The 23,358-nt window shown below is 45.1% G+C and overlaps 2 protein-coding genes across 10 annotated transcripts in view; one reads left to right on the top strand and one right to left on the bottom strand.

Moving 5' to 3' along the window:
• The window catches only part of LOC121600664 (phosphatase Herzog), a 57,083-nt gene extending 49,634 nt beyond the window's left edge, over window positions 1-7,449 (top strand). For both annotated transcript variants that reach the window (XM_041929490.1, XM_041929491.1), the window contains exon 6: window positions 1,010-7,449. In XM_041929490.1, coding sequence (XP_041785424.1) covers window positions 1,010-1,249 — 240 coding nt within the window. In that variant the 3' untranslated portion in view covers window positions 1,250-7,449. The remainder of the gene's footprint in view (window positions 1-1,009) is intronic.
• A 1,860-nt stretch (window positions 7,450-9,309) lies between these two features.
• LOC121599906 (IQ motif and SEC7 domain-containing protein 2) overlaps window positions 9,310-23,358 on the bottom strand; it is a 91,042-nt gene continuing 76,993 nt past the window's right edge. For 5 of the 8 annotated variants that reach the window (XM_041928046.1, XM_041928047.1, XM_041928048.1 and 2 more), the window contains 4 exons: window positions 17,686-18,033; window positions 15,571-17,594; window positions 15,077-15,478; window positions 9,310-12,766 (listed from right to left, as the gene is read on the bottom strand). In XM_041928046.1, coding sequence (XP_041783980.1) covers window positions 12,060-12,766; window positions 15,077-15,478; window positions 15,571-17,594; window positions 17,686-18,033 — 3,481 coding nt within the window. In that variant the 3' untranslated portion in view covers window positions 9,310-12,059. Of the gene's footprint in view, window positions 12,767-15,076; window positions 15,479-15,570; window positions 17,595-17,685; window positions 18,034-20,829; window positions 22,134-23,358 lie in introns of all 8 variants that reach the window. The other 3 variants (XM_041928050.1, XM_041928051.1, XM_041928049.1) reach the window with 2 other exon arrangements.

The raw sequence follows: 23,358 nt of genomic DNA, 5'->3' as shown, positions 1-23,358 counted from the left end.
AATAATACGAACAACTACATACCTAAAGCCCTAGAAAATTGTAGACAAGTATTTGTCAGGGTTGATAAGGTCAAAACAGGACTTCAAGCTCCCTATGACGGTCCATATACCGTTGTTCGAAGATTCAGAAAATTTTTTGTCATTCAAATGAAGGATAGGAATGAATCAATTTCTATTGATCGACTCAAACCCGCTTTTGAGTGTGAAGCTCATACTAAGGCAACCAAGCCGCTGGAAAAGTCCCCCGTAACGAAAAAACATGTTCATTTTCGCTAAGAATAAGACCGCCGAGTCCGCAATAAGCGTTTGACGGCAGATATAAAAGCGTGACTACGTCACTGGAGGGGGATCGTGTGGTGTTCGGCACCACTGGTGGTGTTGCGCTCCTGGCTGCTTTTCCGAATTCACCACTTTCGAGCGTCACACTGTGGTAAGATTAAGTTAGTGTAGGTAGGTAGCGATGTAATACGAAGTATAGGACACGAAGTATAGGATACGAAGGATAGGACACGAAGGATAGGACACGAATAGGAGCGATCGGATGCGCCGATCGTGGTCCTCGAGCTTGCGAGCGATCGGATGCGCCGATTGTCGCTCTCTTATCTTTCGACCGCCGACCAATACAGTTCACGTGTAATTCACTCGTCGCAATTGTCACGTTAAACAAAATAAATTGTATCGCGCAAGCTCTACAAGTCAATTCTAATTCCATTGCCGGAGCAATTTGCGATTCCTAGGTCGTTTCCAATTCTGGGACCAATTCCAAGCTCGGCTGTAGAATCAAATAAATACTGAAACTCCTGAATCGGCTCCGGAATTGATTCCGAACACGCAATCGGGTAGGTCCGATTCGGAGCTCCCACCACAAGTAACAATGCTTTCGAGGAGTTTTAGGAAGCTTAAAGCATCGAATTAAAACACCAACAGCCTCTTCCCGTTGTTTTTCAAACCAATTTGAATTGATACTAATCTCAATCCTCCCATTTCTTTCTTCCTCTCCATGTTTTAGGTGCCAGTGAAGTCATGGTTTGACGATATCAACGACTCAGAGCTGCTCGACCTGATACCACTGTTCGAGAAGCTGAGCAAGGTCGACTCTGTATATAGCGTACTGTGCAACTCGAGCTCACTGTCCCAGCTGCCGACGTCCATGTCGCACCAGAATCAGCAGGAGCTGCAACAGTCACAGCAGCAGCAACAGCAGCAGCAACAACTACAGTCGAATTCGTCCGATTCGAACAATACGTAACATTGGCAACAAATGTTTATCAACATCGTATGATTCGTGCACGATGCTGCCGGCCGGTACAGTGAACGCAGGATAAAGGATTAGAAGAGGAGCCAGGGGGTCAGTGGTATAGGAGCAGAAGAAAATGGAAGGAGGATATACGTTTTCAATCGGCCACGGGAGCACCGATGTGTGTGTGTGTGTCATCCTCCAGCGGTTAATGCATGCGTTCCGTATTTCTTTCCCCCCTCCGGAAAGGGGAGAAAACACGCAAACAAACTAAACGATATATGCAGCAATCGTTTCGATTGATGGATAGGGAAATTTCACACGAGGACGACGATGGATGGACGATTAAACAATATACACACACACACACGCGCGCGCGTAGTCGCTGGGACAGGAAGGAGAGCAGTTGATCGTTGATTAACTTTGTTATTCTTTTTTAATATTATTAATAATAATATAATTTGGTACTATACAAACACATAGTGCTTCAGGACACTCCAACAAAACAAACACACAGACACAGAATAACCTGTAAAAGCAAAACTATTTTACAGACACCATCACGTTCTCACAGTTCAGTACCCACAAACCCTAGGCAATACTATTTTAAAAGCCCTTTCCCCTACTGTTTTGTTTATCAATTCAAATCTGGCACTGTGGTTTGCAAGTGGAGCCCCGGAAGATTGTGCATGTTTCCTTTAAACTCTACTACTCTATAAAAGGCAAGGAGAGCGTTTCGTTCCTAGAGCGGCTCTCTCTCTCCTTCCACAACACGACACAAACACACACACACGTATGGTTGCAATAAGAAACGTTTTTTGTTTGTTTTAATTTTATTATTTTATTGTCCCCATCCATGGTAATAATATAAATCATCGTTTTGTACACGCTAAACTGTGTATGTATGATACGATCGAGGAATGAATTAGCAGATTAGTATGTAATAAATTTGTAATCGCGTAAGGCAAACGCAAAACGACAGCAGCCACAAAACACAGTGTACACAACACAAAACGTATTAAACACACACACGATAGAAACGTGCGCAGCCGACCACACCATGTACACCCATCCATGTAGAAGAAGCATTAGGCAAAAGGCGAAGGCATCGTACGATTTTATAGTTCAATACTTTAGCTTTTTACCGACGATCAAATACACGCGCAGAGAGAGACAGAGAGAACGCGCAAGAGCCTGTGCAAAGGTGGTGCATCATTTTGGCTCGAAGATTTATATATGTATACACATTAAAAGGTGAAAAAACACACACACACAATGGGGAGAGATTTTGCAGCCATTCTAGACCGTGGCCGTGAGACGAATTGATCATAATCATAGCGAGAACGAGCGGACAAAAAGAGGATAAAAATTACCGTAGCTGAGTAGTGATGAAAAAGGTGACACCGTGTACAATTTTGTATTTCAAAAATGAAGTAAGAAGCAAATTATTAGTGTTTCTATCTAGAAAAGGAAAACAAAATGGAGGCATATTTAGTAGAACGACACAAATAGAAGAAAAACGGAACAAAACTCTATCAAATCAATCAAGAACAACACAACCAGCGTAGCAGAAAGTGGAAAGTGGCGGGTAAAAAGAAAGCTGGAAACGCAGCCGGAAAAAGAGAAGATGTCCGCAAGTGAGCGTTCTAAAACCAAACTATAGCTGTACAGTTTTATATTGCGAAGGAAATGCTTCAAAAATGAAAAAAATGCCATTTACCCGTTAGAACGAGAACCGAAAAGATGTAGAAAGGTAAAAAGAGAAAAGAGAGTAAGGAATTGACAAAAAAAGTGGAATTTGAGAGCTCTAGAGAACTTCTGCAGCGAGGAATCAGTCATATCGGATAGATGCTTTCGCGATCGCCAAAATTGATGCGGGCAAGTAGAAAGCAACACTATTTGTTTGTCTATGGTACCTTTTCTTTTTGGATTTTGCTTGTGCGACACTCCCTTGACCCTTTCTTATGGGTAGATGACTTCATATGTTGGGAATCGGACTCTATGGCATTCTTTTTGGACAAACTGCTTGGAAATTCCTGGTAGATTTCACCACAAGGGTGCTATAGAGTCCAACTCCCATGTCGTACAGTTATTTTCCTGTAAGAAAGATTTAATCAAATGTCTCACTCCTATGAGAATTCCTGAAAACCCCGTATGTAAGGACATATCAAATTTTGTATGTGTCTTTTTTCTCATTTCATGAAAAGCCTGTTTTATACTACTGTTCTGGCTTTTCATTGGCCTTTTTCTTTGATACTTTTGCATAGGCCCTGTTACTGGTCGTCCTGATGCCATGTTGTGGTACATTTATTTTTGATGTAAAGGTTGTTTCGATACTATTTTACCGACTTTAGCAAACCAAGAGAGTGTTCTAACACAGGGTTATTGCATACTACAAATAGCAAAGGCATATTTCACTATCATACTTAGGGGTACTACCTAGCTTTCTTGATCGGTGGACCACCCTTTGGCAGAAATCCTCTTGTTTTTTGACTGCAAGACTGAAAAACGTTGGCGTGCTGAGAATAGAAAAAAAAAACAGAAAGTAATGCACCTATTTTCGACATCATGTGTAGCATTCAAGGAAGCTAAAACTGAACATAGAACCATTTACACAAAGAGAACAAAAAAGAAACACACTGAAAGGGAATACAATTATGTACACCTACCTCTAAGCTCTAAACTAAATTACTGCAACTATTACTATCACAATGCGCCCCACATTTAAAAAAAAAACTATGAGCCTTTTTTGTTTCCGTTACGGGCATTATAGGGTTTTTAAGGAGTTTGCATAGCTGTAGGACACTTTATTGACTCTTTCCATTGATGAAATTAACTTAATGTAATGAGAATTGCACTCTATAGCACCCTGTTTGCACAAATCTAACAGGAATTTCAAACAAGCCTGTCTGATTTCCAGTTAGAGTCCAATTTCAATCGCAATAAGTTCACTTCCCATAAGAAAGAGTCAAGCAAGTGTCCCACAACTATGAGAACCCCTGGAAAACCCTGTACTTACTGCTGGATGCTTCTGTACATACTAATCCCGGTAACACAAACAAACAAAACAGAAACCCATTGCCTTGCACCTTTGCTAACGCTTTTAAACATTTCCGGTCGAGTTTTGCTCTTTTACGCATGCCAGGAAATATAAAACTCACTTGCTACTGCACCTTTCTTTTTTGTTGTTTTGCCTACAGCGCTTCAGCTTTTTCCGCAAAGTTTCTTGGTTCCGTCTGGAGCGTGAAGAAAGGAGTTTGCGCAAAAAAAAAACATTGTTGCCGAAAAGAACCACCCAGTACATAGGAATTGGAAAAATAGGAGAGTTTTAGTTTTATTTATATAGAACGAAGCGAAACCAACTCACGCTTGAACAGGAAAACAAAACAAAAAATGAGACAAAACATGGTAAAAAAAGCTTAGCCGCAAGCGTAGGGAAGATGCAGTGAAACAAATCCTACTAACTCCGGATACAATATGGAGAATAATATTTTTGTATACACGTGTACTTCAGCAGTTCGGCGCAAATCCAGCATTTGGGCGGGGAGGGTTTTGATACGCAGGAAATACCGACAGATCCAGATCCGTTTCGCATACGCGTAATGTTTGGCCATATAAAAACAAGCTTAGTCGAATTATATGTAAATTCAAGCGCCTCTTTCCCTCGTATCACTGTATCACCAACGTCCATGGTACTCTTTACAGGGTAGGAATGATGTAAAGACAGTCAGTCAGTCTTGAAGGAAGAGCTGCACACCTCACCTAGAAGAAGAAAAAAAAGAACAGGGACCCACAGAAACGAACAATTTCGTCTTAAAGCTCAGTCATATGGACCTCTGTGTGCGTGTGTGTGTGTGTATGGGCGCGAGTTTTAAATCAGACGACACATGATGATCGGCATGAGACTAGTCCCCTTCTCACCTTCTCTCCCTTGGATAGCCAACCGGAGAGATAAATGGCCAGAAATGAAAAATGAAACGAAAACGGTGGAATATTATACAAAGAAATATAGGGAAAAAAGGAGGAAAAAAAACAGCAAGCCCAAAATTGTGTGTAGAAAATCGAAAACCATCCTAAGCTGTGTGTATATTGTAAAACACAAAGAACAAGTAACAAAAACAACAATGTGCATGTGTGTTTGTAACTCGCTGTAACAGAGGAAGCAATGAAACAGCAAACAAACAAACAAACAAACAAACAAACAAACAAACAAGGATCAGAAAATGTGTGTACTGTATAAACAAAATAGTAAAAGCTAAATAACAAACAAACAAACACATGAAAGATAAAAATCAGACAGACAATTGTATCCCGATGGAAAAAAGAGAATGGACAACACAAAAAAGATATAAAAAAAAAACAAACAACCTGCTGTACGATTATATTATATACACGTAACAATATAAAGAGAAAAACAAACACCAAAAAACACACACACAATACACACCAGTGTGTGTGCGTGAGTGTGCGCGTTCGCGAATGCATGTGTTTTATTCTACTTCCTTTAGCAATTCACATTCTTTTTTGTTCTACTTTTTGTGCGGTTTATTTGTTTTTGTTTCTGTTTGTTTTTTGCGTTTCTAAGATGCGCGTTCCACAAAAAGAAGAGAAAATATGTTGTTTGTTTAGTTTTAGTTTCTTTTTTTATTTTGTTTTTAAATGTTCACACTAGGAAATGACCATAAGACGTATAAAGAAGAAAAAAAAAGAAACGAAGAAAGTTAAAGTAATATAGTAGCTTAGCCACAAAAAAAAGCAAGCGAGGAAAGTGTGTAAAACAACAGCGTGTGTGTAGCGTGCCTAGAGGTAGTAGGAATAAAGCTTTCCTATTTTTTAAATAAACACAAGAAAATGCATATTTAATACAGCTTTTTGTTTACAAAAGCATTGGTAGCAAGACGAAAAAACAGAAAAGAAACAGTGAAATAAGTAACAGAGGATCAATCATTTAATTCATCTTAATTGCTTACCCTCTTCCTTCTAGTGTTGTTATCTAATGATTACGAGTGAGCCTTTTCGAGAAGCGCCATGTAATGTTATTTAACGCGTTTTGGGTTTGTTTTGTTTTTTCGTTTGTCACGGGAAAAAGTATAAATATTTACTCCCTCTCCCCCACAGTCGATTATTCTAATTAATGAGCAAGTAGCGTTTTCGATCCATTATGAAAGTGAGTTAGATAGGTTAAGCGTGTGAATCATATAAGGGCAGTAGGCGTCGATTGCGATGCTATGAAGGAAAAGGACATTTTCTTCCCTAACCCAAGCCTACTTCTGTTGCCAAGCACTAATGCAGAACAACAGAATGGTGATGCTGACACACGTACACACACTTCTTTAGTCATATAAAACACACACACACACACGTACACACGCCAAACGCTACATGAAAAGCGTAACATATGAGTTATTTATTTTGTTCAGTCATTTTTGTTTAGTCACGTTGTTTTGATCAATTAAAACCGAATCGATATTTGTTGGATGCGTTTTTTTTTTGTTTTTTTTTTTTAAATATTTTGTGTTTGTTTATCTTTTGTGTAATTTACTTTATAAAGTTTCACATAAATCAAATTTATGAAGAAAACAAAAAAACAGGCATTTATGTATTTGCGCAGCACAAAAGAACAACACATACACAAACACACGCATATTCAACAAAGAGATGAAAACGAAAAGAAAAATAAAACGATTTTACAAACACAATAATGGGCAAACAGGAGATAAAACAGCTCAACAGAAAGCAGAACATCTCTACAAGCCATTCCAACAACAGCAATGGGCAAAGTGGAGCAAAATTCCCCTCCCCTGTGTTGGGGATGGGGGGAGGAACAACTCAGTGGCACTGGCACAGACAGAAGATTATCATGAAGCATTATTAGTTAACTTATAGCAGCAAAACCGAGGAACTATATTTAGCGCGAGCAAAGTGTGTGAAGGGGCATACGTATTAAGAAGGTAACACATACAACAACAAAAACAATACAAATCAGCACAGAAAAAAAAAAATAATAAGATGCATGAATAGGGAAGAAGATCCAAGCTGTTTCAGTCAGAAATGCGAACGTCAGTGTTGGTAGGAAGTTAAACAGTGGAGAGAAGAAAAAAAAACATTCACCAGATGCTGAGATGGCAAAACAAAAAGGCGGAAGTGAAAAAGTGAAAGTGGAAAACAGGAGGATGATTTAATAATAATATATTGTCACATTTCGTAATCAATTGTTTCGGTTTTTTGTTTCTCTTTTTTTGTGTATCCGTTTAGTGTTTCTGTTCTTTTTTAATTGTTTTTAAAACCAAATACTTTACGTAAAATAAGTGTTTGAAAGAAATGTTTTAAAATGGGTAACACCTACCTTATTCATTCGGGGTCGTAAATTTTCAATGTTTGTGTTACGTAAGTGATGGATGACGCCTTACGATACTTTGAATTTTTGGTCCGCGCTGGTAGCGTTTCGATTGGTTGCAGCATCCCTCAGAGGTAGTGGAAGGAGCGAGAGAACGGATACACACTCCGCTCGTCATCGTTCCTCTCGTATGATAAGCGCTTGTGATAAGAGAGAGAGAGAGAGAGAGAGAGAGAGAGAGAGAGAGAGAGAGAGAGAGAGAGAGAGAGAGAGAGAGAGAGAGAGAGAGAGAGAGACAGAAGCGTTAGATCTTCTCACACTAGCGAGAGCGTGACATGGTGAGAGTGTGGATCGATAGAGCTACCTCCTGAGTTGGATGATCTCCTGTTACGATGCCTGGTTTTTTGGTATTGATCGCAGCATCCCTCAGAGGTAGTGGAAGAAGCGAGAGAACGGATACACACTCCGGTTGTCATCTTTCCTCATATAATGAAATACGATTCTTATAGTAATAAACATTGCAAACGGCGCTGAGGATCCGACCATCAAAACATTTTTCAATTGGTCTACTGTATGGAAAATTTTTCCCTTATTATAATAAATATTATATAATTATATCTTGTTTTATTTGAAAAATTGTGAATGTAGTACTATAAAATTCTAAAAAAAAATCACAAACCATCCGATTTTGTTCAGTAAAATATCCTATTGGAATGGCTTTACATAAATGACGCCTTAATGTTTAAGGGTTAATTGAGCAATTTCTGCTAGTACGAGCCGTATTGCATGCAACTGCTCAAGCATGCAATCTGTAGCCATACAACGCCATCTAGTGGATAATTTGGGAAGCTCGTCGGGTTGTTCAAAACGTCTGGTGTGTGGAAAGAAGAAACCGGGTTTTCTCTCTAATTTTACAAACAATTGAAGTGATTGGAAATTTCTTACCTTATTTTCTTTCTAAAAATAAACGATCAAATCAAGCAACACCGTACAATTATTATTTTTATCGCTGTGTACCATTTTATTCCATTCGTTTCTTTGCTGCTCCATTTACTCGTTTTTTTGTTTGGTTTTATCCTTTTATAATTCCTTTTTATTTGCGCAGAGATCTCCTCGTGCAGCTGTGTACTCAAGAAGCCCCAGAGAGCTGTGCGCCCCAAGTCCCGTTTTTATTCCTGTCCAGCTGTTGCCTTTTCTTTTGTTTGTTACTTTTTTTTTTGTCTCAATTATTGTGTGTATTCATGTGTTTTTCAGAGCAGAAGTGAAATGTTATTTTCCACCATAACCTTTTTCCTTCCTCTAATATACGTTTTGCTGCTTTTGGATTGTTAAATTTACGGTTAAATGTACATGTACTGTAGAACGGCTGGACAGATGACATTGTTGTTGGTGGAGGGGAAGAAATGTGTCTTCTTACTGAGCATGGTGGTGGTGGTGTACTAACACACACAAACACACACACTCACACATGCACTGACAGACACCGCTACTAATACAACATGCACAATGGTTTTTGTTTCGTTTGTTTAATCGTTTTAATTGTATCTCCTCATTATCAGCTCGTGTGCTGTAGTGTCGTGTGTAGTAGTATAGTAATGTTTGCGTTTACACTTTAACTTAGCATTTAATTTCATTATTCGTTTATCGTTTTTTTATGTATATATTTGAAACAGGACTAGATTACTTGTTTATGTTTTTCCCTTCAATTTTTCCTTTCTTTTTCCCCTCTTTTTTACCTTCCCCACAATCTACTCTGCTATCAATCATTCAATTTTTATTGTGTTTTTTTTTTGTTATCGTTTCCCCTTTTCCCTTTTTCTCGTCTAGATCTTGTGTTTTTTCTTCTTCTTCTCCCTATTTTTTGGTCAATCAATTTCCTTAGCATCAATTGGTCATTATTACTTTTTGTCCATATCCATCTTATCCGATAGTTTTTTTTTGTCACGCCCCCGAATGGTAAAAGTACCCAAACTAAGAAGACAACTCACGCACATGTGTCTTATATTTCAATCTCCCGTATCCCCCCGCTCGGAATAAAGGGGGGGGGGGAGCAAATGGGAAAGGGACACCGATCTTAACCGTCGTCTTTCTTGTTACATATATCATTTAGGGAAAGAGGGCAGGTATAGTTATAGTAGTAGTAATAGTAGTAATAGTAATATTTGCATAGATATTATGTATATATATATAGTACACAAAATTACACAATTGGGAATGGAGAAGGAGAACAAGAGCAAAGAAGGACATCGCTTCTTCTATTTCATCCTTACACGCTTCTCATTAACCCAATCCATACCTACACACACACACAGACACACCATCAGACAGTAGTTGTCTTGTTGTACATCGAAATGTAAAAGCTTTTCCCCAATTACACACACACACACACAAACGGGACCCTCTGTCTTATCAGTCCTCTTATCAAATCTTTCCGTTCCTTTAAATTGTTGCTTTTTCTCTTTTTCGCTTCTTTAACCTTCCTTTGTTGCTCTTTCTTTCACTGCACAAAAGACATTTGTTTTCTTCTTCTTCGTCTTCTTCTTCTTTACGACTTGGTTGTGGCTGCTCTGGACACTTAGTAATTGTACCTCGAATTATTCTGTTAGTTTAATGTTTGTTGTTGATTTTTTTTAGTATGTATGTGTGTTTGATGAATATATGTCGTTTGTTTTTAGCAGAAGCAGCACAAGAGATGATAAAGCATGTTGACGAGAGGACAGCGTAGCGCAAATGTGATTGAGAGGAAAGCAGAGAAAAAACAAAGCGCCTACTATGCATCGTCTTTCACTGTCACTCTCCCGCTCTCCCACTCTCTCTCTTTCATCTTCGTTCCCTTAACTACGAAACAAAATGGCACCGAGTTGCTTGGATGAGAAAACATGCTTTTTCAGCATGTTTTCACGCTCTCTTTTGTTTTTCTCATTTTAGTCGATGATTCTTGTTTGTTAGCTCTCTCTCTCTCTCTCTCTCTCTATTAATCTTTCTTTTTAAATTTGTCTTCTCTTTTAGCATGTTTTTTTTTCTTCCGTTGTATGAATGATGATTGTATGTTTGGAGTGTTTTACTATCAATTAGCGGGTAGAAGAGGGAAGGTTATACACTTTTTTTTAGTACAGAGTAAATAGCTATAATTCTTTTCCTTTCCTTCTTCTTTTTCTTCTTCTTTGTTAGTTATCGACGGGGGACGTTTTGTGTTGCAGTGAGAAGTGTTGTTTTGTGTACTATTTTCATTTGTTTTATGCTTCTTTTTGTTTAATTAGTTTTGCTCTTTGCTAATAAACATACATACATACACACACACATACATAAAAACGATGCGAACGAACGAACGAACACACATATAGAACGCGCAACAAGTGGGAGGGTGTGGGGGTGGGGCGTGCCGTGGGCGGTATTGTACTCCAGGAAAACATTAGAATGATTTCATTTATATACTCTTGTTTTCTCCACTTTTTGCTCTTCGCTCTTGTAATGAATCCATTTTCTGTTCTATCTTGCCTGTTTTGCTTGAATTATTGTTTTATATCCTTGTGCATGTTTTTCTTCTTCTTCTTCTTACTCTTCTCAAAGACAAAAAAGGAATGATCCGGCACACTCGCTACCGGTGCTTGCCCGTTTAACAATCTAAAAAGGAACTAGAGGGAGATTTCATGCTTGATGAGGATGATAACGGGGGCCATCTTTTGCTTCTTTCTTTTTTCTTTTGGAGCTAATTTTGCAATATGCGGTATGTAACACGGTGTGTCTGTAACGCCTCGGTGTAACGTCTCCGGTAACGCAGGGAGCTACGATCACTACCAAACAACAGTAACAGCAACAACACACGACACACAGTGGAGACACGTGTGTTATTTGGAAATAAGAGAATTAAATATTTAAATTACAAAAAAAAAACAATGTGAAAAACAATACAATAACAAATTAATTCCTTTACGATCCTCCTCATCCCTTTTCTTCATTCGTTTTCTACAACTCCTCTACTTGCGTGCTTTCTAAATACAAATTAATTGGAATCATTCTCACTTTTATAACCTCACTTTTTGCATGGATTTTATGTAACTATTTTTTTCCTTGCGTTTCCTTGCCATCAAACCATACTTCTTAGCTGGGTGAGCGTGTTTGTATACAACAAGGAAACACTCAAAAGTGGATTGCTGACAAAATTCCTCCTCCCTTGCTTTCCCTCCTTGGTTGCTACTAACACACGCACTCACACACGATCTTTGTTCTAATCTAATATTTACACTGTTCAAACCAGAAGGGAAAAAGGAGGAAACAATTTAAAATACAAACAAAACGATTCTAAACAAAACAAAAAACAAACACGTAATAATAATAAACGTGTGCTGCGCTGTTAACTGATGTCGATCAGTGCGGTTGTGTTGGTGGTGATCGTGCTGATCCCTGCCGTGAGTGACTGCACCGTGAGGTCGTCTGATGCGTCCCCTCCCCGCCCGGTTGTACTGAGCTGCTGCTCCGGCTGCTTTAGACCTCCGTCGACCGGCCATAGTTCCCGCCCGTGGCCGTGCTGCTGCTGTTCGGGCCACCACCACCAGTAGCGCTGCTGCTGCTGCTGCTGCTGCTGGCCACGGCCATGGCGCTAGAGACTCCCGCACTGGCTGCCAGTGCCAGTGCCGCTACCGTAGCGGCATCTTCGGTACGGGAGGGTTTCCGCTCGCGCCGGTGGATAGCTCCACTCTGTGTGCTGAGGCTGCTGTTCGGGTTGCCGATACTGGTAGTGCTCGTACCGCCGACCATCGCCATACCGTTGTTCATCGCTGAAGCTGCCTGATGCTGCTGCTGCGGTGGCGGTGCTCCTGTCGTAGGTTGCCCACCAGGGTGGTGATGCAGCTGCTGCTGCTGCTGCTGGGAGGATCCCGGTTGACCCACCGAAACGATCACTCCGCCGCCAGTGGTGCTGCTTTGGCCAACCACCGGATGATGATGCTGCTGCTGCGAGTGGTGGTGCTGTTGATGGTGATGAATTTGCTGATGATAGATGGCACCCATGAGGGCAGCGGGATGCTGCCCGGCATGCATAATTATCTGACCGGAGGTGTTGCTGTGAGGCAGCATTCGTACTTTGATATCGCTACGTGAGCCAGTGCTTGCGGAGGTGGATTGAAATGAGATCGACATTCCACTATCTAATGAGCCGACGCTGCCGCGCCGTTGCGGCTTTTCATTGCCAACTAAAGGATACATTTAACAAACAAACAAAAAAAAAGACCAGTCCCGGAAGGGGTGTGCGTTTGAAAAACACAAACGTTCGTGGGACGGAAAAGAAGGGAGGATTTTGGAAAGAAAAATAAAAAGTGAGGAAGAAGAACAAGAAGAAGGAAACATAAAGAGAAAGAGCGCAACGGAAAATGCAAATACATAAAGAAAAACACATAGAAAGGATAATGGACATGTGGGGAGGGTTAAATTTTGGTAATTTTTTTATCGCCCCAACGAGATATAGAGTGAAGAACATCGGGGGTAAAACGGGCAAAGAGAGAAAGAGAGAGAGAAAGGAGGGCATTTTTATATTTTTGTATTTTGTAATTTTTGTCAACCGCCAGAAGAAGAGAGTTTGCACGTACAAAAGAGAGAGAGAGAGAAAGAGAAAAAAAGAAAAAAAAACAGCGCTGTGGTGAGATGATTCTTGCAATATGGAATAACGATGAATGGTGTGATGATCATGATGATGATGATGATGATGGTCTCCCTTTTACGGAGGGGAAAAATGGATGGAGGTGGTGGTGGTATGAGGTAGCAGAGTAAAAATGGAACTGAAAATGGGGTGGTGGTGGGTGGGTTTGGTGGGATGTTTGGAACGATTTCGAGCCTCCCAGAGCATGTTAGATTTCAAGGACTCAGTGAGTAATATTACACACACACACACACAGAGCTTGTTAGGGATACAAAAAACGTTAAAAAATCCCTCTCTTTTTTTGGGGTTAGTCCTGAGGTACAAAAAAAAACAACAACACGCACTGTTGTCCCGAGAGCGCACGAGTACATAAAAACTACACCATAAGAAGCACAGAGGTTGATGGGAGTGTGTTAAAACAATGATTCCCCCACACTAAACCGATCTTCTACTTACACGCAACTGCACGCTTCTCCTTCTCCCTTCAAGTCTTTACAAAAAGGGACACTCCAAGGAGCTAAATATCACAAGAAAAACGTTTCGTTTGTTCGTAAGGCTCTTCTCTTCTATTTCAGCAGGGAGGGAAAAACGCCGTCTTACAATTCTTTTCCTTCCTTAAAGGTATTATATTTTTGGCACTTTATTCTTTAACGACTAACAAATCTAACGGGGCTCACCTCCTCATTTACCCCATTTTGGGTGCGTGTGTGTACAATAAACTTCCTCTATTAACGCGCCCTATCACTTAGGAGGTAAGAAAACAACATCGTTTTCCCTGATATATCACAATAAGAGAAAGGGGCTACTTACAGCTGGTATTAAAAAAAACGGTGGAATGTAGCTGTTTCTCTCTTTTTTACTTAACAAACACTACTTTTAACTGTACGCTCTTCTGTGCTTATAGATTGGTAAGAGCAGTGCTGCAAAACGTCACTGTCATACAATGACATACAAACAAATCTGACTGAAACAAAATCAATGTCTCTAGCTCTCAGCTTGTCAGTCAGAGTATCGCGTTGGAATTAAGCATCCGCATGTCGCGTTCGGCATGCCAGGACGCGCTTTCATTGAGTATCAGCAATGACCATCAAGCTACAACGGAAAAGTTCATTGTTTTTTGTGTTGGTGAACATCTCGTGATGCTCATGACAATTTTGCAGCACTGGGTAGGAGTAACCGAAAAGCAAAAGGAAAAGCAATTAGAAGCTAAGCCAGCCACATTCACCCAAAATCTAATCATCTAAGGAACTCTTTAACGTAGAACGGCACGATAACGCATACAGAAAATCAAAACAGACAAAACAGGCGTGCACGAGGCGTGTCTTGATGTGCTTGATGCACGAGGCGTGCACGAGGCGTGTGTGAGGTCCTCTTACGTACGAAAAAGCGTGATCCTATACTTGCGAAGAAGCTGCACAAAACCACGACACAAAAACAAAAAAAGAAATGCAAAAAAGCTTGCAAGGGGTGTTTTGTATAAAAATTAAAACAAGATAAGAAGCTGAAGCGCCAAAGTTGCGTCTTTCTGTGCGAGATTGCCTGCTACTACTGCTCTACACTCTCTGTGGAAAGCTTTTACTCTCTTCAGCCAGGAGCGTGTAAAAGTACGATATTTTCCGTGCTCGTTTTAAGGTGCCATTTGTTTGAGGAGAGGAATAGAGTGTGTGTGTTTGTGCCTTTTGTAAAGGACACACTGGCAGGACAGGTGTGGTGTGCATTCTGCAATTGCAAGCTGCAGGATCCATTCCGATGGAATGCGGGTTACAAAAGGATCGGGAGAGGGAAATGAGGCTGTTGGTGAGGTTGGTTGGTAGGTGGTATCCGGAAGACCATTTTTGCTATTTTTTTTTTGTTTAGAATGACTTACATTGTTCGTGCATATCGAGCAGCGAGTTGCTGAGAGCGCTACGCTTCAGCTGCGCCTCGCTGTGCGTGTGGGCCAGCCCGCACTCGTTGGGCGATACGCCACCGACCCCGCCCGGCACCAGTCCGCCCGGGACGCCCGCACCCGGATACGGCCCGGCGCAAACCTCCACGTCCGCGACGCCACTGTCCCGGTTCTCGCTGTTCGTGGTGCGCGTGCCGCCGCGGGCCGACTTTTGCCGCTCCAGCTCCGCCTCGATGCGCAGCGTTTCCATCTCGTCCATCTCGCTGATCGATTCGCGCAGATCCTCGGCAAACTTGCACCGGTCGTGCTCGTTGCGGGCGTTGAACGTTACCAGCACCTTGCCGTCCACCTTCTGCGATAGTCGAATGCAGAACTGATAGTCTAAAACAAAAAAACAAAAAATACACAAAAATTAGTAATAAAATCAGAAAAGAAAAAAAAAAACAACATTGTGATCCTGCACACCAACTTACTCGGTACATCCAGCAGCGTAACGACCATTCCGCACAGCGTGTAGCTGTTGCGGAACGTGTACGTCACCGACGACTTCTTCTTGCTAAAGATCTTGGTGATCACGAGCAGATCGTTGAACAGGAACACCTCGCGCTGGTGCACGCCCGGTCGCTCCTTCTTGTTGATGTCCGGTATCTCGTACAGCCGGCAGTAGCAGACGAGCCGGCGGTGCGGCAGCGCCAGGTTCGGCTTCTTGCCCACGATCGTCGCCTGCACCTTCATCACCTGCGTCACGTGGTCCGATCCCGGCTTGAACTCGTTCGCCTTCACCCGCTCGTAGATGCCGTTCAGCATGTCCCGATCGATGTCGTGACAGTCGTCGATGCCGCGCAGATTCTTCACAAAATCGTCGCACCGCATGCGCCGCTCCGGCTTCAGGTTCGGCGTGTGCAGATCCGTGTTGAGCATGATGATGGCGAACGCGAGCACAAACACCGTATCGTGCGAGCGGAGCCGCGCCACAATGTCACTGTTGCACTGGCAGTACCGGGCAGAGAATACCTCCATCAGGCGCTCGATCTTTTGCGCCTCGCCCGGCATGCGGAAGTAGCCCTGGAATTTGCGCAGCGCCACGTCCACCTGCATGCCGGACAGATCCAGCTCGCCGGCGAAGCAGTCCAGCACGGCCATGTTGAACTGGTTCTGCAGATTGCCCAGATACTCGCCGATCATCTGGCGCGAGAGGCCCTTGCGCGTGATCAGGAACCGGGCGACGCCCTGGGGCGTATTCTCCAGGAAGCCCTTGCGTATGAGATAGGTGATGCCGCGCTCGGGCTTCTTGTTGAACAGGTTCAGCCCGACCCGGTACTGGCGCTTGCGGATCGTTTCCGACACCTTGTACGAGGTGGGCGTGTGCACGATCTGGTCGTGCTGCTCCATCATCGAGTACTGGGCGGCGCTGGTGTGCGAGCTCAGACACTCGCTTTCGATGCTGGTGATCGTCACGTTGGCACTGCTTCCTCCTCCCGTCGATACACCGCTAGCAGCGGTGGCCGTTGCCGTGGCCGTCGCCACTGTCGAGTGGATGGAGCGTCCGGCAGCGCCACCAACAACCGGTGTACCGTCGGTCGCACTCAGCAGCATGTGATCGGGCGACTGGGCCGGCAGCAGCGTGATGCTGCCGCTCTGGCTACTGCCCGGACCCTTGCGCTTCCACTGGGGCGAGCTGGAACGGTCGGACGAACCGCCGCCACCGCCCCCACCTATCATCTCAATACCGACTCCGGCAGCCGAGGCGGAAGAATCACTTCCCGACGACTGCACCGAGCTGAGGCTTCCATTTTCGGCCGTCTTGCACAGTCCGTTGGGGCGCAGCGAGCGGCTCGGCGTGTGCTGCTGTCCACCCGGCCCGGTAATACTGCTCGTCCGTTTCGGCACCTCCGGCGGCACCTTGCGACCGCCGGCACTGGACGTGCTGCCACTGCTGCCGCCCGAGCTGCCGATGCCGATGCCGCGCGGACGCATGTAGATCTGGGCGGCGGTGTAGTGCGGCGTGTACGGGCTTTGGTGCGTGCTGGCCGTCTGCGAGTTCCAGGACAGGTTCATCGACGAGACGGTCGAGTCGAGCTGGGAGCCGCTGCTAGCGCCGCTCACATTCAAATCCTGCGATCCATACTGGCTTTGGTACTGTTGCTGCTGGTGCTGCTGGTGCGGGTGCGGGTGATGATGCATCACCACCGCGTGCGACGGGGCGGACACGGCCGGGCTGTAGCCGTACCCGGCCAGCTGGGCCTGCTGCTGGTGAAGAATATTTACATGCGGATGGGAGTACTGCTGCTGCTGCTGCTGCTGCTGGGCTGTGGCGGCACCCGTTACGAGCTGGGTCGGGCTTTGGCTCCAGGAGGTGATCGGGACGGGAGCGGGTGATGCGGTACCGGACTGACTGCGTGGGATGGGGCTCGAATCGAGCCGGCGCTCGCGCAGCGACATCGACCGGACGGGCGTCACGCGATGGTGCAGCGTGCCCGGTGGTGTCGCGGAGATGCTACAACAGTTTGGGAAAAGGTTCATTAGAAAAAAACGACGTTCTTTGTTTCGCAGCAAATATAGATCGCAACAGAAGAAGGAATACTTACGTCGCACAGACACGCTGCTGGCCGACCATCGTACCGTCCTCGGTGGCGTAAATCTGTCCATCCTCCAGGGCCGTCGCCGGCTGCAGATGATGGTGCATCATGTCCAGGTCGCTCTGTTGCTGCTGCTGCTGCTGCTGCTGCTGCTGCGACTGCTGCTGCTGCTGCACCCGACGGCTCATGCGCTTCTCCGCCTTGGCCATCGCCGTGATCGAGGCGAACTTCTTCACCATCGTGTAGTGGCGGAAGGCGCGCTGAATCGTCAGGGCCGCGTTTCGTGCCTTCACACCGCCGTACTTGCGCTCCAACAGTTCGATCTGCTTGTCCAGCAGGTCCTGCGACAGCTCATACCTGGGGACGGAGCGAGGATGCAAAAGAAGAGTATTAAAGCACTTGTCCAAGGCACGACACACAAGGCCCGGCGCCGTGTGCGTTTGGTTTGGTGCTGCGGGCCGTAGTAATTAAGCTCGTAATGTGTCGGGCGTGCTAAGGGGACCCTTTTTCATCGTCATATCTCATAGATGTGTGTCGTCTCTCGCCCAACACACAAACACACACATACACACATATACTTATTACCCCTTTTAAAGAGCAGATGCTGCCACAACGACGACCACTACACTATGCCGGCCACAAAAAGGGTGTCTAAATTTAGACACTTTAAATCCCATTTTCCCGTCCTTTGCCGGCGACGGCGACATTATGCTGCTGCTACACCGATCGTCAGCCTTAACGATCGCGATCACCTGTCAGACACGCAGACACACGCGCGGGCGCATATTTCGAAAAATTATGGCCAGTACGATGACAGTCGAGCGACACTCTACGCCACAGCCATGAAAGGGAAGAAATCTTAAGGAAAGTCTGGGGGAGAGTGAGTGGATGGATATCATATCTCGCCCCGTTTTAGACCCTCTTCCACACACAGACACACTTCCTGGATTCTCGGGACGTGTGTGTGTTCGGAGGGCCAAAGAGTGGTTGGCAACGACACACACACACACAACACGTCGTCCATCATTACCATTTGCGCTGTCCGAAAAATGTTTTCCTCGGTTTTTCACTTTTTGGCGTCCGTGACTGTGGACCATCCTGCGCTCCTTCCTCTTCTTCATAATTGACATTTGGAAAAATTAATTAACACCGGCTTCCCCCCCATCGTGCGCGGCGTGTGGAAAGATGTGGAAATGGTTCAATAAACCAGCAAGCGAAAAGGCGAACCAACCGCGTGCTTGGGGTTTTCCTTGGGGCAAGCACGGGAAGAGAGGAGCGGTTAGTTGGTTTGGATTAATTTCTTTTTCGCACCACCGGACGTATCATATGTTTTGCGTGTGGGTATAGGTAGGTAGATAGGTAACGAACTGTGAATTTTCGCCTATAAATAACGGGGTTTGGGGCCGGCTTAGCGGAACAACGAGTGAAGTGGTGAAGGAATGATGGCCGAGAGGGGGTGATTTTATTGAATTTTTACGCCACGCTCACTTCACATATTTGATTTTTCTCTCCAGTTACTGTTGTGAGTTGGAGGAGGTGGCCGATTTATCCTTTCGCCCAGTGCCGTGGAATAGTGACGAAGAGAGTGAACTTGTTTTTTTTTTACTTTCTCATTTTGCCTTTTCTCCCATCAATCTTAGTGGAGGTGTGATCGTAAATAATTCTGCACTGGAGGCAAGCCAGAAGACGACATACCAGCGAATATGCTCTGCGCTTGTCTGGCAGATTCTTTGTATTGGGTGGTGGCCCACTGAATTATCGGTTTCAGGAGAACACAACCATTTCGGTTGAAAATTAACGTTGAAAAGAACCTTTCAACGAGAAGTTCTGAGAAAAATGTTCTTAATCCCACGTACGACCTTAAGGAGATGTAGAGATTCTGTTTTGGCGCACACACTCGTCCCCTAATTAGCGTTGGGGTGTCGATGTGCAAAAGTCAGCGTATGACATTTTGCCAGTAAAATGGGGTTTGTTGGGGTGGTGGATGATTTGAAAGACGGCAATGACTTTCTTCCACCCCAGAAGGAAGAGGTGACCTTTAGATACACTTGTTTTGTTGCAGCTCAATTTGGAATTAATTTTGTTTTGAAAAACAGTACGGCATTGAGTGTAATTTCTAGAATCTTCTACTGATGCCCTAATTTAGAACAAAAAAAACATGTTAGATATTTCTCAGAAAAGATATCTTGATGTTTAGAAACTCGATCTGGCCGTGCTGTGCGCTTCCGCTACAGCAAACACGGATTAGGAGACACTAATCCCAGGGCCATGTACATTTTAATTTCGGAAGCCTCTAAAGTTTCCTTCACGCTCACCCAGATAACGATGACAACAACATACATCACACCCAAGCCGTCCTACCCTACACCTCTGCCGCACTTATTTTTACAGATGGTAATTCCCGCGACAGAACACAATTGAGAAACTGGAGCAGGAACTAGTCTAAAAACGGCAGACAACGCACGGTGGTAGAGTCGTGTGGGCGCGCGCTCACACACAAGTTATCGCTATCATGTTCCCATATCTAATAGTTCCCTTGGGACGGGGGAAGAAGGTCCAACTACCGAAAAGCGGGGACGATCTTCCCTCCACGGTGCCGGAAGGTTTGGGGGGTGGAGTGACATTCATAAACAGATGACACATCGTCGACGGGTGTGTGTGTGTGTGTAAGTAATTTAATAGCACAAAACCCACCGGACAAATGTACACCTTGAAGGCGCGACCCGTCTTTATGTGTCATCCTTGATACGGTTTTGTGGATGTGGAAGAGGAGAATGGAGACACGCGAGAGCGCCACCTTCAGAATTCGTTGACCCTTCAATTTGAACCGTGTTATTAGGAGCGCGTTTCACAACAGAGCCCCACCACACCACAACCATGTACTAAATAAACGATAGAGAGATCTTGCGGCGTGCGATGTGCCATATATTCACCAAACGACGCAACGGCCTCTAACACTATCTTCACGATCTAAATCGTCCATACAGACACACTCAAGAGAGCAAACCCTTCGGCGAAACGAAGCCAGAATCTGTGTGTGCGAGCGCTCGGGACGCGATATGGATAATTTACGTGACACAGAAACACACGCGCGACTAGAATATACTACTACACATTCTCACACCCCTCGCAGAGAGAACATCGTTTAATTACCATACGAATTTTATCTCCAACGTACGAACGCCGCCTTGTGGCAGTGATGCTGCTGCCGCTGCCGCTGATCTCTGTGCCATCATGGCGGTGGAGCTGCTAGAACAAAGCGTCAGCGCTTTGTTGTTACGATCGTGCGGCAGCGTGGTGGTGGATGATTCGGGGATGGTGAGCGGATATTCGCCAGATTTGGCGCGCAGCTGCAGGCGACGCCGACGCCGCACGATCGCCGCCATCGTGTTGTCATCGTGACGCTTCACGGCGGCCATTACCACGTCCTCTAGGCGCGTCGTCGAGCGTGATCGTGGTACACTTTTAAGACTACTACTACTGCTAGCGACACTATTTCTGACAGGGACGCGACTCAAACGATCGTCGGGCGGTTCCGTCAGTGGCGTTGGAGGTTGCAGTGAAGGTAGCCGGGTATATTGCTGTGACAAGAACGTGATCTCCGGCGAGAGCAGTAGTGATGGCGACCCACCATCCTCTTCGATGGCCACCTCCCGACACTTGCAGCAGCACGAGCACACACAATCGCACGAAAGACTATCATCGTCGTCACTTCCACCGGTTGAGGTGACACTTGCGATCGAACGCCCACCAGCGTCCAGCTCTACACCGATCCCACTGTCGGCACAGTCGGGCGAAAGGGAGAGCAGGGTCGTCGTACCATCCTCATCACCTTCTTCATCGACCACTACTTCCGGCGAAGAGGTGGTGGTGGTTGGTGGCAGCAATTGTTGGAGGAGCTGCTGCCCTTCGCTGTCGCACATCGTCATGCTCGCTGTGGCTAGCCTAGAGACCAGACGCCGCTAGGTGACAACGGCCAGCACCGTAACAATGGCGGCGGAGCCCTAGTTGACAGCCAACTGGAACCGCAACAACCGAGCCTCACACTGTGGCCCGTGTCCAACGGACCGGCAGTAAATTGTTTCCTCTTTTCTCGCGCTGCGCTTTCGATTTCGCCGTTGACGCATTGTTTTTGGGGCGGGCGGGGATGGCGCCGGCAACCGCTCTCCACTTGCCGTCGCACGTTTCCGGCCTTCCGAGTTTCCGCTCGCAAAAGTAACGCACAGTACACACACACACTCTAGGTTATGTTTTATCTCTTTTTTTCGATTAAGCCTTTGTTACACTTTTACGCCCGTTTTTGCACAACACACACGCACACAGTGGTAATGATTCTTTCTGCGCACACATTTTCCAATTTTCCCTCTACCAGTAGTAGGGGTGAGAGCAGGTGACAACACTACTGCCGGTCAACACCTACAACGGCATTCCTCACCGTTAGCAGCGCACGTGTGACACTGTGGAAAGACACACAATTAATGGCAGCTCGCGGGCAACGCCAGTGCTGTGGAACTGCTAGGCCGCCCGCGTACACAACACGACCCAGGAGTGTTTCGATGGATTCACACCCAGCACACGATAAAGCACACCACAGAAGAGAGGGATTGAAAGAGAGAACGAGAGCGAGAGACCTGTGTAAGCTGACACCTCTTTATGGATCTAGATTTCAAGGTCCAACGATCCTTCTTCTTCCACCAATCGATCTTCGGAGATGCTTTGTCCCTGCCTAAAAGGACACCTTCGTTTTCCTCAGAAAACACCATCCAGAATTGCTCGGAGCACTAACATCGATCGAATGCCATGAACTCCCGCCGTTTGAAATCCATGTCACTTCCGTAAAGGCACGTTACGCATGTTCCGGTTTTCTCTCTCTCCTCATTTCATTCGTCCACCACTTTGTTCATTTGGTCACGTCCGGCAGACACGCAGCCTGCCGGAGATATCTCTAATTAGGGCAGGTCCTCTATTTCTTAACGGCACCACAAAACACACCACGAACAGGTTACGCTAGCGAGAGCACAATGCGCCCGGCGTATGGGGACGACTCTCTGGTTGCTCCAGAAAAGCTAGCTTTATCGAAGACTAACACAACACACACATACACACGGTTGGCAAACAAATTGGCAAACGCTCGGGAGGTTTCGATAAGGGTTTGTGACTCCCTTTTATCTCTCCAGAGGTGTGGAGATGATAAGCCTTCCCCAAACACAAAAAAGTTTGGAAACTTCTCGATATTTGGACTATAGTTTTTATGTTAAAGAATGCCCTCACACGAACGAGATACAGAGTGGGGTAGTGAATGTTCCCCGCATGTGCCGTGGTGCATTAGATTTCTACAGATAAACCGCTGGAGGAGGATGACTCACTGATCACAGATGTTTTATTTATCGAGTATACGCGGCGAGCGTACCGTATCTGCTGGCGTTTGAGAACTGAGAGAGCTTACGAATTCAATGTCAACAGAGCGACGGAGACGAGAGTGAGAGGAAACGTGCGCTCGAGGACGCAAATAATTACATCGCGAACAGGGGGGATATATCAGATGGAATTTTGCGCGACTCGAAATAGACAAAGATCAATCGATATTTTGCCCCGTGCTGCGCTTATCGGGTGTGTGTTCGAGGTTGATAAGATATGTAAGGTTTGGCCACTCTGTAGCGGCGAGCAAACGTGCTGAAGTGG

Source organism: Anopheles merus, chromosome 3L (genome assembly GCF_017562075.2).
Source record: "Anopheles merus strain MAF chromosome 3L, AmerM5.1, whole genome shotgun sequence".
NCBI lineage: Eukaryota > Metazoa > Arthropoda > Insecta > Diptera > Culicidae > Anopheles > Anopheles merus.
Note: the sequence above shows the minus strand (reverse complement) of the source record. Positions and strands in the feature narration are given on the sequence as shown.